The sequence below is a fragment of the Castor canadensis genome, chromosome 8 (assembly GCF_047511655.1).
Source record: "Castor canadensis chromosome 8, mCasCan1.hap1v2, whole genome shotgun sequence".
Classification (NCBI taxonomy): domain Eukaryota; kingdom Metazoa; phylum Chordata; class Mammalia; order Rodentia; family Castoridae; genus Castor; species Castor canadensis.
This window is the reverse complement of record NC_133393.1, coordinates 19,218,143-19,232,577: the sequence shown is the minus strand read 5'-3', so window position 1 is coordinate 19,232,577 and position 14,435 is coordinate 19,218,143. Positions and strand designations below refer to the sequence as shown.

At 50.7% G+C, this 14,435-nt stretch overlaps 1 protein-coding gene across 2 annotated transcripts in view; it reads right to left on the bottom strand.

Moving 5' to 3' along the window:
* The window catches only part of Cpne5 (copine 5), an 83,052-nt gene that overhangs the window by 41,450 nt on the left and 27,167 nt on the right, over window positions 1–14,435 (bottom strand). The window contains exons 4-9 of one of the 2 annotated variants that reach the window (XM_074082318.1): window positions 10,218–10,321; window positions 9,311–9,350; window positions 9,038–9,114; window positions 5,238–5,297; window positions 3,518–3,568; window positions 3,188–3,251 (exon numbers count right to left, since the gene is read on the bottom strand). In XM_074082318.1, the coding sequence (XP_073938419.1) occupies window positions 3,188–3,251; window positions 3,518–3,568; window positions 5,238–5,297; window positions 9,038–9,114; window positions 9,311–9,350; window positions 10,218–10,321 (396 nt within the window). The remainder of the gene's footprint in view (window positions 1–3,187; window positions 3,252–3,517; window positions 3,569–5,237; window positions 5,298–9,037; window positions 9,115–9,310; window positions 9,351–10,217; window positions 10,322–14,435) is intronic. The other variant, XM_074082319.1, reaches the window with a different exon arrangement.

Below are 14,435 nucleotides of genomic sequence, written 5' to 3'. Positions count from 1 at the left end.
ACTTTACTTCTCCTTATGTGTAATGTAAGGTCACTTACATCTGCCCCCCAGCCCGGCCCCAGTCCTGTGATAAGAATCAAGAAAGAGGGCCAGGTGCTGGTGGCTTACGCCTGTAATCCTAGCTACTTGGGAGGCAGAGATCAGGAGGATCAAGGTTCGAAGCCAGACCCTTTCTCAAAACAGGGCTGGTTGAGGAGTGAGATGGGGAGAAAGGGAGACAGAAAAAAAGAAAGAAAGAAAAAAAAAAAACAGGGCTGGCACAGTGGCTCAAGTGGTAGAGCACCTGCCTACCAAGTGTGAGGCCCTGAGTTCAAACCCCAGTACTGCAAACAACAACAACAAAAGAATCAAGAAAGAACGTAAGGCTGGCCATGGTGGTGCATATTTGTAATCCCAGCTCTGGGGAGATGGAGGCAGGAGGGTTGACCTCAGTAAGCAGATATTGGATGGGATTGCTGTTGGTCACAATAGTGACACTGCTGGGCATAATAAAATTTGGGTGATTGAGCAGCCCCTGGGGACCTAGGCTCAGCCTGTCAGCACCAAGCACCACTCAGTATTTGGATCAAATTCTCACTGCAGGAACTCTCTTGGCGTTTAAGTGTCAGATGAGAAAGGCTGTTCCACCACCTCTGAGTTAGCTGGTGTCATGTTGGAGTCCACCCTAATCCTAATTCTCACCATCCCCACCCACCCACGAAGTCTCTGTCCCCTGAAGGCAGGTACTGTCTACTGCTACAGAACCATTCACTCAGGCAGGAAGCCCTGTGGGGCCCCTCTCCCAGCCTCCACGCTCTTCCTTTGATCCTCCCGCTGAACGCCAAGCTGGAAAGGCACAGCCAAGTCCTTCAGATGTAATTACTTTAATTCAGCCAGATGCTTCGAATTAGTCCCTTCCTTGCAAGGATTCTAGGGAAAGACAGAGCTCAGCCAAAGAAGTGCCACAGAAAAGGAGCTGACAGCCCCTGGCCCCCTGGTGGGGAACAGCTCCCACCCCTGGATGGAGAAGGGAGGAGGAGAGGGGAAGGAGGAGGAAGCCTGAAGTCACCAAGCGCTGGTGTTTTACAATTTCCAGAGTGCATTCACTTTGGATATTATTTTATTTAATTCTGAACCAGGAGGAAGTCACCTGCGGGGCTAGAACCTGGGGAAACTGAGTTTAGGCTTCAGAGATTCAGACCCCACCTCTCAGAGGCACCTCTGGGCAGTCCCCTGTCCTTTATCCTTCATCCTTCACCGCACCCCCATCAGTCCCAGTAGCAGGTGGGCTCTGCTCTTCCATCTTTCTCTCATCTGAGCAGCCAGGTCCTCAGCGGGCACAGGTATAGGAGTTTCCAGGCTGCGTCTCCTGTTCACCCAGTCACATGTTCACAACAGCCTCAGTGAACACCAACTGCAGTCCTGAGCTGGGGCACACGTGCTGTGTGGGTTATTCCTGCTGCCACTCAGGCCCATCGCCAGAGGTAAGGGACACGCAGGACATTCACCCCAACAAGCAGCTGCAGTCATCTCTGTCTGGCCCTGTGCTGTCAATTCTGTTTTCCCACATCTTAGTCTCCAACTGGTAAACCCCTGGAAGCAGGCCATGGCCTAGTGGTTAGAGACCTTGACACTCCAACCAGACTGTCTGGATTCAACTCTCTTTTTCAGTGGCTATATGACCTTGGATCAGTCACTTCAGTTTCCTTATGTAAACTGAGGATCACAATCCATCAGATATTATAGAACATCCGAGTATAATATATCAGATAAATAAGTCAATACATATTGACAATACAGGTGGCCCAGAGTAAGTGTTCAATGAATGCTAACTAATCCTGTTACACCTCTGTACCTACAGTTCAAAAGGTAGGACCAGGATCTCTGGGGGACGGTGGGGACTGGGGGTCAAAACTATTGTCTTAAGAACGTGAGGCAGAGCTTTCTAGATGTTACCTGACAGAGCGAGGCACTGGTTACTTGGGAGGCTGAGAGGGGGAGGATCAAGGTTTGAGGCCAGCCCAAATAGTTCCCGAGACCCTATCTTGAAAAAACTCTTCACAGAAAAGGACTGGTGGAGTGGCTCTAGATTTAGGCCCTGAGTTCAAACCTCAATACGGGGAAAAAAAAAATGTTTTCATTTTGGAAAATACTGACTTCTCAGAAAATGCTATTTTTGTTAATCCGAATGTGTTCAACTATTGTTATTTTAAATGAATTAATGCAGAATTTGAATTTTTGTGCTGTAATTGGTAGATATTGACATATCACTGATCTGACCCTATAAGGTCAGAAAATCTTGTTTCTTTCTGGGGGCGTGGCTCAAGTGGTAGAGCTCTTGCCTAGCAAGTGTGAGGTCCTTTTTTTTTTTTTTTTTCAGTACTAGGGTTTGAACTCAGGACCTCACACTTGCTAGGCAGGTGCTGTGTGAGGTCCTGAGTTCAAACCCCAGTACTACTAAAAAAAAAAAACAGCCTTGTTTTTCCTCATCACTCCTCCCAGCCACAGGGCAACCCTGTTCCCCTGGTCCAGGTTTGGCCTTGGACTGCACTCAGTCCCTCCTCCTGTTCCACCTCTCTTCTCCTCCCCAGGACCCAGCCCTTCTACCCTGGGCTGCTAACTGACCTGAGGGTGCTCAGCCTGAGTGGTTTGGGGGATGAGCCCAGATTTTAGAGTCAGCCTAACCTGGATTTTAGCCATGACTCCCCTTCGTCTGTGGTGAGAGAAACATTTTTGTACTCCCCATCCATAAAATGGGACTAGCGTTTCACTCCTAGCTCTTAAGACAACTGTCAGGAGCAGTGATGAGTTTTGTAAAATGCCTGTCACTTGACAATGACCCAAAGCCTTAGAGATTAAAAAAAAAAAAAAAAAAAAAAAGCAAAAAATGATAACCAAATGTGAAGTGCCCAGGACTGCAAAGGCCTTTCCGTCAGCAGGGTTGGTGCCAAGGCAGGACATGTGATGGGGCCTGGAAGGAGCCCAGCAAGGTAGCAGGGGAGCCCATCCCGGTTTAGAGATGTCCATGCTGACAGCAGGCAGAACCTCTGTCTGCTCAGCAGGAAAGAGGGAGCCTTCTAGCTCACAGGGAGCCCTGTCTACTCTCAGGTCCCTCTGGGACACTGGTATCATAGGCCACAAGGAGGTGGCCTGTGCTCCTTCATGCCCACCTCAGTGGGACCTGCCCCAGGGTCCCCCTGCCACTCACCCTGCAGTTGCTGAGTTCCTCGGCCGATAGGATGATGGAGCCACACTTTTTTCCTGGGACACCACTGGAGAGAAGAGGAAAGATGGGAAGCCAGACAGAGACACAGTCCTGACGCCCCGCACTGGTCCCTCCCCACGCACTCCCCCTGCCACCAGGGATCTGCCCAAAGCTCCTGAGAAGATGGAATCTCTGGGAATGCTTGTGACAGTGCAGCCTAGTGCACTGCATGCTGGGCCAGGCCATGGCCCGGAGCTACCCGCCCCCTGCCCCCGGAGCCCACCAGGGAACTCAGTGTGAAGGTTCTAGAACTGCAACAGCATCCAGACTCACCCGGAGGCTTCTAGACCAGTGGTTCTCAAACTTCCCATGCAAAGACCACTTCTGTGGGCAAAAGACCTCGTGGGCTAGCCACCCCACCCAGCACCAGCTGACCCCAGAGTCCTGGGACATGTCAGCCCTGGGCCATTCTGACTTATTACAGGAGGGAGAGCACCAAAGGGGGCAAGGCTTGTAGCTACCTCCCCTTGAATTACTTGGCTGGGGTCTCCCTGGGGTAGAGAGATACCAGCCAAGTGTGCAGCCCTTCAGTGAGGTGGGCAAACAGGACAGGAACCATAGCTATTCACTAGTGAGGCGCCTTCCCTACATAAGGCATGCCTCCCACCATTCCACCCTGATGTTTGGGACCCCGCAGCAGCTGTGTGACTTTCCTCACTCAAATGAGTGACTGTAGCATCCATTTTCTATGGACATGCATGCAGTGCTCAGCACGAAGAACACCTTCATTTTCCTCCCTGCACCCTTTGCTCACAGCTGTGCAGAGCTGGTCAAACCTAATCCCCACCTCCACCAGGCCAGGAGGAACAGACTTTGAGAACCACTGCTGGAACTCCTCCCAGCACCAGCTTTTGGAGGAACTGGCTCCCAATAGAGGAGGCCAGGGAGGAAGGGGAGCCAGCCTGGGGGGCGACAGATAGCCCAGATCCCCTCCAAACCAGGTGAGCAGAGCAGAGACCACCTGTGTAGCCCCCTCTATCCTGGCCAGAGGGCAGTGCTGCCAGCTTGTCCCCCTAGATGTGGGCAGTTGAGCTGAGGGCCCCAAAGCCCTACCTCACTCACTGGCCTGATCCTCCCTGGTAGTAAAGACATGCTTGTGTGACCAGGCAGAGAGAACCCTCAACACCAGCCTCCTCCACCCCGTCTCTCCATCTGTTCGCTCTGCCTCTGAGGACTTCTTCTATTTCTGATCTTTCTTTCCTCCTCTCTAGCCCCAACCTGCTCCCACCGCTTAGCCTTTCTTCCTCTGCCACTTTCCTTCCTCTGGACTTTCTCCCTCTCCTGCCTCTATCTCTGACTTTGCTGGTATCTACCCTCCTTGTAAGTCCTGGGCTGAGAGTGGCTCGGGGCTGCAAGGCTAGCCAGATGGCCCTCAGGCCAGAGGCACCTTCAGGCTCTCTTCCAAGCAGAGGCAAGAGAAAGAAAGTGAAGGCTAGAGGGAGGGTTGGGGCCACACTGGCCAGCAGGCAGCCAAGCACTTGGTCGGGGTGGGGGTTGGCCCTAACAGTGAGTGAGCAAATGCAGAAAGGGGTGTTGATCTGAATCTGCTCTGTGGCAAGGAGGAGGCTGACTTCCAGCAGGGAAAACCATGGAGTGAACTGAGGTGGGGGGAGGGAGAAGAAGGGAGGAAAAGGGGGTGATGGGAAGTGGGCGAATGGGGCCAGAGAGACAGGAGGGAGGGGAGAGGGCCCAGGCCTGCTAATTCCTGGAAAGGGCTCCTACCTCTGAGCCTTGCTCCCTGAAGTACCAAGAGGCATTGGGGCTCAGGATCCTCCAGCTCTGACCCAGATGGGGGAAGTGCCAACTGCAGCCTGGGAGTTTCCATCAGGATCCAAAGTGCCTGGACCCCACAGAGGAACCCAGGACCCTCTGTCTCCCTGACCAGGGCTGAGTTCTCAACAGCAGAATCAGGAACTGGCCCAGACTCAGGTGCCCCTTCTGGAACTATGTGAGTGTCAGTGGACTCCAGGGCCAGAGGTGTCTGGTGACCTACCCGTTGGACACAGCTGGCATGGGTTTGCCGGTCCTGGAATTCAGGCTGAATGCTCCTATCCTGTGGAGAGAGAGTCTGCCATGAGCCCAGTACCCTGGGCCAGAAAGGTCAGAGCACTCGACCTTGGAGACCTTGATGCTTAGAAGCAGGTGTCTGTCCTGGAGGTCATTAAAATGGATCAAGTTGGGTGCTGGTGGCTCACATCTGTAATCCTAGCTACTCAGGAGACAGAAATTAGGAGGATCACGGTTCAAAGCCAGCCCAGGCAAATAACTCTCAAGACCCTACCTCGAAAAACCCCATCACAAAAAAAGGGCTGGTGGAGTGACTCAAGGTGTACCGACTAAAAAAAAAAAAAATAGGACCAAAAGCCACAGGCAAAGGGAGGGGAGAGGTTTTCTTCCAGACCTGGGCAAGTTAATCTACCTTCAAAGTTCTCAAAGTGGGGTCACCTGGGAAAGCCCACCCAGACCTATAGGATCAGAAACCCAGAGCCTGGTCACGTGGACCCCACGTGACCCTAATGCCTGCTACAGGTGGAGAACTGCAGGTCCACCTTGTTGGACCTCAGTGTCCAGGCTGTGAAATGGGGGAGACTGCTGCAAGGGTCACAGGAGGTCCTGGTACAGGTTGAACTGTGCCCCCTCAAGTTCATGTGTCAATTAATGTCTTAAGCCCAATACCTTAGAATTGGGAGACTAGGCTTTAAAAAGATAATTAAGGTAAAATGAGGTCACATAGGTAGGTCCTAATCCAACATGATGGTGTCCTTTTAAGAACACACGAAGACACAGACAGAGGGACAGCCATGTGAAGACATAAGGAGGAGAAAGAGGAAAGCTATCCACAGGTCAAGGAGAGAGGCCTCGGAAGAAACCAACCCTGTGCACATCTTGATCTTGGACTTCTAGCCTCCAGAATGGTGACAATGTCTGTTACTTCAGCCATTCAATATGTCTGTGGTGTTTGCTAAAACAGCCCTAGTAAACTAATATAGTCAGCAGTCAGGCATGGTAGGCATGCCTGTAATCCCAGCACATGGGAGGCTGAGGCAGGAGGATGGAAAGCCCCTGACCAGCCTGGGTTGCATAGTGAGACTGTCTCAACAAACAAACAAACAAACAAACAAAAAACTAAAGCAAAAAAAGCTAATAGAGGACTAGAGGTGTGGCTCAAGCAGTAGAGCTCCTGCTTTGCAAACAAGAAGTCCTGAGTTCAACCCCCAGTCCCACCAAAAATAACCAAATCTTTGGCTGCTCCAGTCCCTCCTGTAAAGTGACATGGTACTTGCACAGAACCTGCACACAGCCTCCCGCATGCTGTAAGCCACTTTTAGGTCACTTACAATACCTACTACAGTGCAAATGCTACTTAGGAGTTGTCACACTGTATTATTATTTAGGGAATAATGACAGGAAAAAGGCCTGTACATCTTCAGTACAGATACAACTTTACTTCAAATATTTTCGAGCTACAGCTGGTTGATTGTGAATGTGGAACCATGGACATGGAAGGCCAGATTTCACGAGCCACAATGGCCCTTGAGCCTGGCCCATAACAGATGTTCGGTAAGCAGGAGCTGGCAGTGGGGTTTAGTCATGGAGACAACTAAACTTGGATGCAAGAAATCTTCCGTGGGGGTGCAAGGCCCACCTCTCCCACCAGCACTTCTAGTAACCTCCATGTTTTACATCCTGCCTATCCTTTAGGACTCAGCTAGAAAGCCATCTCCTGCAGGCAGGCTCCCTCTGTCCCTTACCCCAGGTGTGCCCTCCACCAAAGGTGGACTAGTTGACAGCAGGCAGGAAACAGACTAGTGGGCTTTGAACCCAGGGAAGTGGTAACTGGAGAGCACAGACCACCCACTCCTGCCATCTCCAGCTCTGTGTAGAGCCTTGGTGGGGGTGGGGGTGGCAGCCAAGGATGGGCTATTCTTAGAATATGGTTGACATGAGAACCAGAAAAAGGGCAGATGGTCCTGAGCCCCTGCTCTCACTCTTGGGAGACCAGCCAAGATAGAGAACGAACATAACATTACAATTAAAACTGGTTAACAGCCAGGCGCTAGTGGCTCCATGCCTATAATCCTAGCTATTTAGGAAGCAGAAATAAGGAAAATCCAGGTTTGAAGCCAGCCCCAGGCAAACAGTCCTTGAGACCCTATCTTGAAAAAAAAAAATCACAAAAAAGGGCTGGTGGAGTGGATCGAGGTGTAAGCCCTGAGTTCAAGTCCCAGTATCACAAAAAAAAAAAAAACAGGCTCAACTGGTAAAGCGTCTGTCTAGCAAGCATGAGGTCCTGAGTTCAAACTCCAGTTAACGCAAAACAAAAACAAAAAACAAAAACAGGTTAAGATAACCCTAGCTAGTTATGGATATCTTTGTTATAACCATGTCTTGAGAACAGTTTAGATATGGCCAAGCATGGTGGCTTTCACCTGTAATCCCAACACTCACCCTCAGGAGGATCCTCTCAATAAAGTCTAGAGTTCGAGGTTCCATAACTTGGGCAAGTTCAAGGCCAGCCTAAGCAACATAGTAAGACTCTATCTCAAAAAAAAAAAAGATGGGGGACAGAGGCACGCTGAAGCATAGAGCACCTGCCTGGCAAGCAGTAGGACCTGAATTCAAACCTCAGCACCACAAAAAAAGAAGAAGAAAAAGAGGATAAGAAAGATAACTGAGTGCTGTAACTGTGATGCTGCTGACTTCATGATCAATTGTTATTTCTCCTGCATAAATTCCATTTTTTATTGCTGCACAAAAATTCTTCATGCCCTGGATTATAATGGCTGTGTTTCATTGTAGATTTGTTGGATGCTCTGACAGTTTTACTAAAGCTGGGTATTTGCTGGCATTTGTAAGTGGAGTTGACTTTCACTTGTCTGCGATGATGTAATCTCAGTCTTAAAGGCGGAAGGTAAGCTGGATAAATTCGTTGGGTCCCCTTTGACTTGCAGTTGTAAGTTAAATCTCTGTTGTTTTGGTGAAAAACATAAATGAGTTAAATAAAATGGGACCAGAGTAAGGGAAGTGAGTCCACTGGGAACCTGACAGAAGCATGTGGAGTGGGGCTGATGCCTTGCCCAGCCTGATCTCTCCACTTCCTGCCTGCCCCGCCCTGTGGCCTGGACGCTTGTCTTGGTCTCTAGGCTGCTCATGCCTGGGCTTTGACCCTAGGGCTTCCTTAGGGACAGGGACAGGAGCGGTCATCTGTACTACCTGGCCAGCCCTGGCAGGGGTCTGAGTCATCTTAAGGCCCCATGCTGAGAGGGCTTGGAGTCCTCATCACAGGCCAGAGCCTGCTCATAGAAACAGCGGTCCCCTAGGAGCACATGGAGGTGCTCTAACGCTGGCTGTCCAGGCAGGGTGGGAAGACCCTCCCGCCCACGGCAGGCGTACAACATGGTGGGAACAATCTGGAGGAATATGCTATGTGAGAAGAGTCCCCAGGTTTGAGGCCTCTCACTTCCTTGTTGTGTGGCCTTGGGCAAGTCACTTCCCCTCTCTGGTCTTTAGCTTCTTCCCACAAATAATGACAGAGGTGGAGCTGGAAATGGACTAGAGTGTCTCTGGCCTTCTCAGGATTATGGTGCTCTAATAACCCAGCTGGAGTTCCCTCCAAGATATCTGGGTTAGACCTCCTGTGAGGGCCAGGCCATGGGGTCCTCTTGTCCCTAATCCCCCTGCAAATGCCATTGTGGCAGGCTCATGTTTGCTCTAATCCTCAAGCAGCCCTCATAAGAGTAGGCAGCACCCAGGGGCACCACCCAGACAGGGTGAGTGGTTTTCTACACTTACGTTAGAGGCTTCTCCAGACGGCTCCCAGAGGACCCCACAATCTCTCCGAGGGTGCAGAAGGCCTGGCCCAGGAAATCCTGCAGACCCAGGAACCAAAAAAGACCAGCATCACTCACTCTGCTGACAGCCACCCCACCTCCCTCATCGCCTAAACCCCAGAAGCATGAGGGCTGTGAAATGACAAGTCGCGACATCAGACACACATTGTCACACTGAAGCCCGAGGCTGACATTTAAGAACCACGGACTCTCAGGCAGTCACAGGAGGACTCACGTGCTTGGATAAATCTGGGCTCTTAGAGTCCACGTCGTATCTGCAGGGAACACAGAGAAGCAGGGAAGGCAGGTGAGGACATCCTGTGAAACCCTCACAGGGTCTTTGAGTAGTCAGGGCCTCCTACCCCACACAGGCTCTCATACTGTGGGATTCTAGGAGAAATGACTGAAGGGGTGCCGGCCATGTTCTGTCCCTTGACACAAGTGTGAACAGGTGTCAAAACACATTCTGGGGTAGACTTAAGATCTGTGCATTTCACTGGCTATATGTTACCATTGTTAAAAACTGAAAAACGAGCTAGGCCCCTGTGGCTCACACCCATAATCCGAGCTGCTCAGGAGGCAGAGATCAGGAGGATCGTGGTTTGAAGCCAGCTCCAGCAAATAGTTCCACGAGACCCTATCTCAAAAAACTCCATCACAAAAAAGGGCTGATCACCAAGACCAAACCCACCCTGCTCTTTTAACATGGGCAAGGGCCTCACCCTCTTTCCCATGGATGGGCAGATGCCTTCAACCAAGTTACCTCTGCAAGAGGGGAAGGCTGAAGGGGACCTGCCCCTCCAGGGCTACCTGGAGTACCTAGGTTACCAAGGGTACCTCTTGGTTACCAGGGGAGAGGACACATGAAGGTGGAGCTAGTCACCCAACATCTTTGCTCAGTCGACATCCCAGAGAGCCAGGCAGCTTGCCCAACTCCCTGTACTTAATCCAGGCACACTGGGGAGAGGCGCCTTTGTTCCTGCTCCCCCACCCCCTTTTCATGTCCTGATAGGGCTGGGGATGGCCTCCAGGTAATTGTCACTTTTATGCTGCCTGAGGAGTGTCACAGCTCCTCCAGCTCAGCCACAGTCCTGTTGCCCACCTCCCAGCCTTTGTCCTCCCCAGCTCCAGCTCTCACTTACAGATCAAATCGGAGGTTTTGTTTCTCCTCAAAGAAGTAATCCACGATGAACTTGCGCACAAAGTCAGGGTTGAGCGTGTTGTCGATGACTTCGGTGCGTCCAAACTGCAAGAGAAGACAGGCTTGGCAGGGGATGGAACCAGGCTTGTGGTCCCTCTGTCCTGGCTCCAGGAGTTAAGAAAGTCCTGCTTTCTCCGGGTTCCTGCCCCCATCCCTCCTTGGTCCAGGTGTGAGCTCCACCAAATAAGAACAGAAACCACCTTATGGCTCCAACCTATGGTCAGGCTTATTTTCCCTCCACCCATGGACGGTGTGGTTGTCTGGGATGACCTTGGCCCTCACCTGGCCACCTTCCCTGCCAGGAGTGTGTCCTCCATGCCGCCAAGGCCCCTTGAGAATGCCACCTCCTCCAGGGAAAATTCCCAATTCCTCCAACCAGAGTTTGACTTCTCTGAGCCTCCACTGAACTTGGGCCCACCCATGGCTACAGCTCATCTCTGATTGGCTCCACTATTAGTAGTGTACTTATTTGAGGCCCTACTTGTAAACGTAAGAGCAGCATCCTCCTAAAAGTGCCTCCTCCAGTGGACTATGGGCTGGATATAGTTAGTGGCCACTCCTAATGACCACAACATCACACATGTCATAGGATTATGTTACACGTGGCTGTGACTTCTTTCTTGGTGGCCCTCTTTGCTCTGTGCTGCTCACTTTCTTCGATGAGGCCAGCAAACCTTGTGAGCTGCCCTCTGCAGAGGATGCCAAGGAAATGAGAGAGGCCTTTGGCCAACAGCCAGTGAGAAACCACAGTTGGTGGTCCACTCATCTAAAAGAAGGTAAATCAACCTCTGGGTGAGCTGGGTGCAAATCCTGGCCCGGTAAACCTTGAAATGATGGAGGCCCTGGTCAACACCTTCACTGCAGCCTCATGGGAGACCCAGAGCCCAAGGCCCAGATTTCTTTCTTGTTGTTTAAAGTACAATTCTGGGCTTGCTTGTTACTCAGCAGTAGGTGACTAATACATAGACTTAGTTTTCTTGGTTTTCCTTGAAGAGGTAGTCTAGAATTTTGCACACAATGGATAATAACTGAATCCCGTTAAATTCCCAAGTGACTTTGGGCATCACTGTCCATCTCTGGCCCTCAGAGTCACCTGGAGGCCTTGTTAAAATGCAGATTGGGGCTCACGTTTAGAGGTTCCCATTCAGTAGGTCTGGAGTGGGGCCTGAGAACCTGCATTTTACAGAACCTCCCCTGTGATGCTGGTGCTGTTGGTTCATGGACCCCTCCTTGAGAACTACGGGACAGGACTATAGCTCCAAGTTCATCGAAGGCTTCCTTGCCATGGCAAGGCAGTGGGCATGACTCCAGCCAACAATCCCATCAAAGTGGCTCTCCTCTGCATCTGTTCAATACCCTGGAGAGAATTTTATTTTAAAAAGGGCCGGGCATGGTGGTTCACACCTGCAATCCCAGTTACTTAGGAGGCGGAGGCTGGAAGATCAAGGTCCGCGGGCAGCCCAGGCTAAAGCTCAAGACCCTGCCTGAGAAACAAACTGAAGGCAGAGAACTGGGGTGCAGCTCAAATGGAAGAGTTCCTGCCTAGCAAGTACAAGGTCCTGAGTTCAAACCCCAGTACTGAAAAAGGTGGGGGGCGGGGGGGGAACAAAGCCAGAAGCCACTGCTTACTATGCTCTAGGAAGTCAGGGCCATGTTCCTTATAATATTTCCTGGGGTCTCAAAACGGATATGACGGGCAGGTGCAAGACAGAATATGGTAAACAGATTGTTCACTGTCCTAAATTTTAGCATGCACTTACTAGGCAGGCGCGCTTACCACTTGAGCCATTCCACCAGCCCTCTTCTGTGGTGGGTTTTTTTGAGATAGGATCTTGGGAACAATTTGCCCAGGGTTGGCTTTGAACCTCGATCCTCTTGATCTGTGCCTCTTGAGTAGCTAGGATTACAGGTGTGAGCCACCGGCACCTGGTTTAGAATGCATTTTTAAACTGGAAGGTATTTGCCAAAAATCCCAAAGAATCCTGAGGCTAGTTCTTCCTTGATATGGGTTTTGCAGTCCAGGAAGACGCTAGCACATGTGGAGGACAAGGCCTGGGTTACCTGGGACCTCTCTGGAGTGTCCCTGTACCCTGAATTAAATTAGAAACCCACAAAGGGAGCCTTACACCACACAAGGCAGCATGGTCCAGGGGAGCCCTAGATTTACCACTATTTTTTTTGGGGGGGGGTGTTGGGGACTGAACTCAGGGCCCCAAGCCCAGTACATTTAGTGTCTTGTCCCTCACCCCTCACTGAACCAACCCGGTCCCTGCCAATCCCAGCTGTTAAGTGTCTCCTCCCACACCTGCTCCCCGTGACCCCCCTCATATCTCTAGGATCTGAAACATCCAAATAATGACTTAGAAGTCTCTTTCTGCCCCCCACTGGAGTGAAAGCGTCTCAGGCAGTGGGAAATCCAAGTTCCTGTCACCCTTGTAACCCACGACCTGATGCAGTGTCCAACACAGAGTCACAGACAGCCAACGCCTGCTGAGCACATGCGGCACGCCAGGGCCAGCTTGGAATACATCATGCCACTGCATTGCTACACAAAGCCTTGGTGGCGGTCTTGCCCATCTTAGAGGTGAGAAAACAGAAGCACAGGAAAGTTAAGTAACTCATCGAGGGCCACACAGCTCAGACTCACTGACCTCAAGGCATAACCCAGGTGCCAGCCGGGCTCTCTACATCATGGGGCACTGCAGAGGCTGTGGGGAGGGGAAGGAATTCCTGTGGCTTCTGCTCCTGCCTCCAGGACGGGGATACAGCTGGTACCCACGAGTCAAAGATGGATTATGGTTGAATGAGGAAGTGGATGAATGGGTTTGAGTCTCAGCTTCATCACAAGCTACTTGTATGATTTTGGGGAACTGGGGATCGAGCCCAGGGCCTTGCATATGCTAGCCAGTCATGCTACCACTTGAGCCATGACCCAGCCTCTAGATGTGTAGGTGTGTGAGTTGTCAGAACCTCTCAGAACCACTTTCCTCACCTAGAAAATGGAGAGTATTACTTGTCCTTACTTTGTTTTCCTTCTTCCTTTTTTTTGAGATAGAGTCTCATAAGTCAGCCTGGCTTCCAACTATCTATGTAACCCAGGCTGGCCTCAAACCCACGATCTTCCTACCTCAGCCCCCCGACCCAGCACCGGGATTACAGGTGTGCACCATCACGCCTGGCTACTTGTCCTGCTTCCTTTCTAACGTTATCATTCAATTCAGCTCAAGTACTATACAACAGGTTTTGTGGGTTTTGTTTTATTTTGTTTTTGTGGTGCTAGGGATGAACCCAGGCCTCTCATGTACTGAGTGATATCCTCAGTCCTACACAACAGTTTGCAAGCCCTTGCTGAGGCCAGGCAGTACTGGGCTACACAAACACACAGAACATAACCTGAAGAGTTCTCTACTGCAGGTGAGGCAACTCCGAATTCCTGGGGGTGTGAGAAAGACATTGAAATGGACTAAAAAGCTGATGTCGTGTCCCGTGTCACCCACTGGGGCAGGTATTAATTCTAGAGGGCCTGGCTCCGGCCATTGTCTTGGAACCGTTCTGTAAAATATACAGAGCGGCTCTTGTGCGCAGAAATACAAGTGGTTCTGTACCGTGAAAGCGACTGGTTATTGCCCTGTGCAAACTGGCAAGTCTAATGTATTTGTAAATTTATTTCAGAATTCCTGATTGCCTGGATGTGTGTGTTGTCCCAATTATTTCACTGGACCAGTACTGTCTTACTGGTTTCCTCACTGATGAACAAGTTAATGAGTGTTTGTCATCTGCTCATTGTCTGGGAGTGAGATTTACCTTTTTGAAAAATCCATCCTTTAACAGGTGGTTCTTAAAAGTACCCCCAATGAAGCCCCTCCACAGAGCAATTCCATCTGAGTCTCTGTGGGCAGGGCGGGCAACCATGCTTCTTAACGTTCTCTAGGTGACTCCAACAAATGGAGTTTCGGCTCCTAGTGATTGAGAACACGGCAGAAGGAAGGCAACATTTACAGAGCCCTACTCAATGCTCAGTAGATAATCGGGTTATCTTATTCAGCTCTTTAAAAATCCTGAGTGTCAGCACAAGTAAGGAAACCGAATCAGCGAGGTTAAGTAACTTGCCCATGGTCACACAGTTAGGCGCTCCAGAGTCCACTGTATTGTTTTTTCA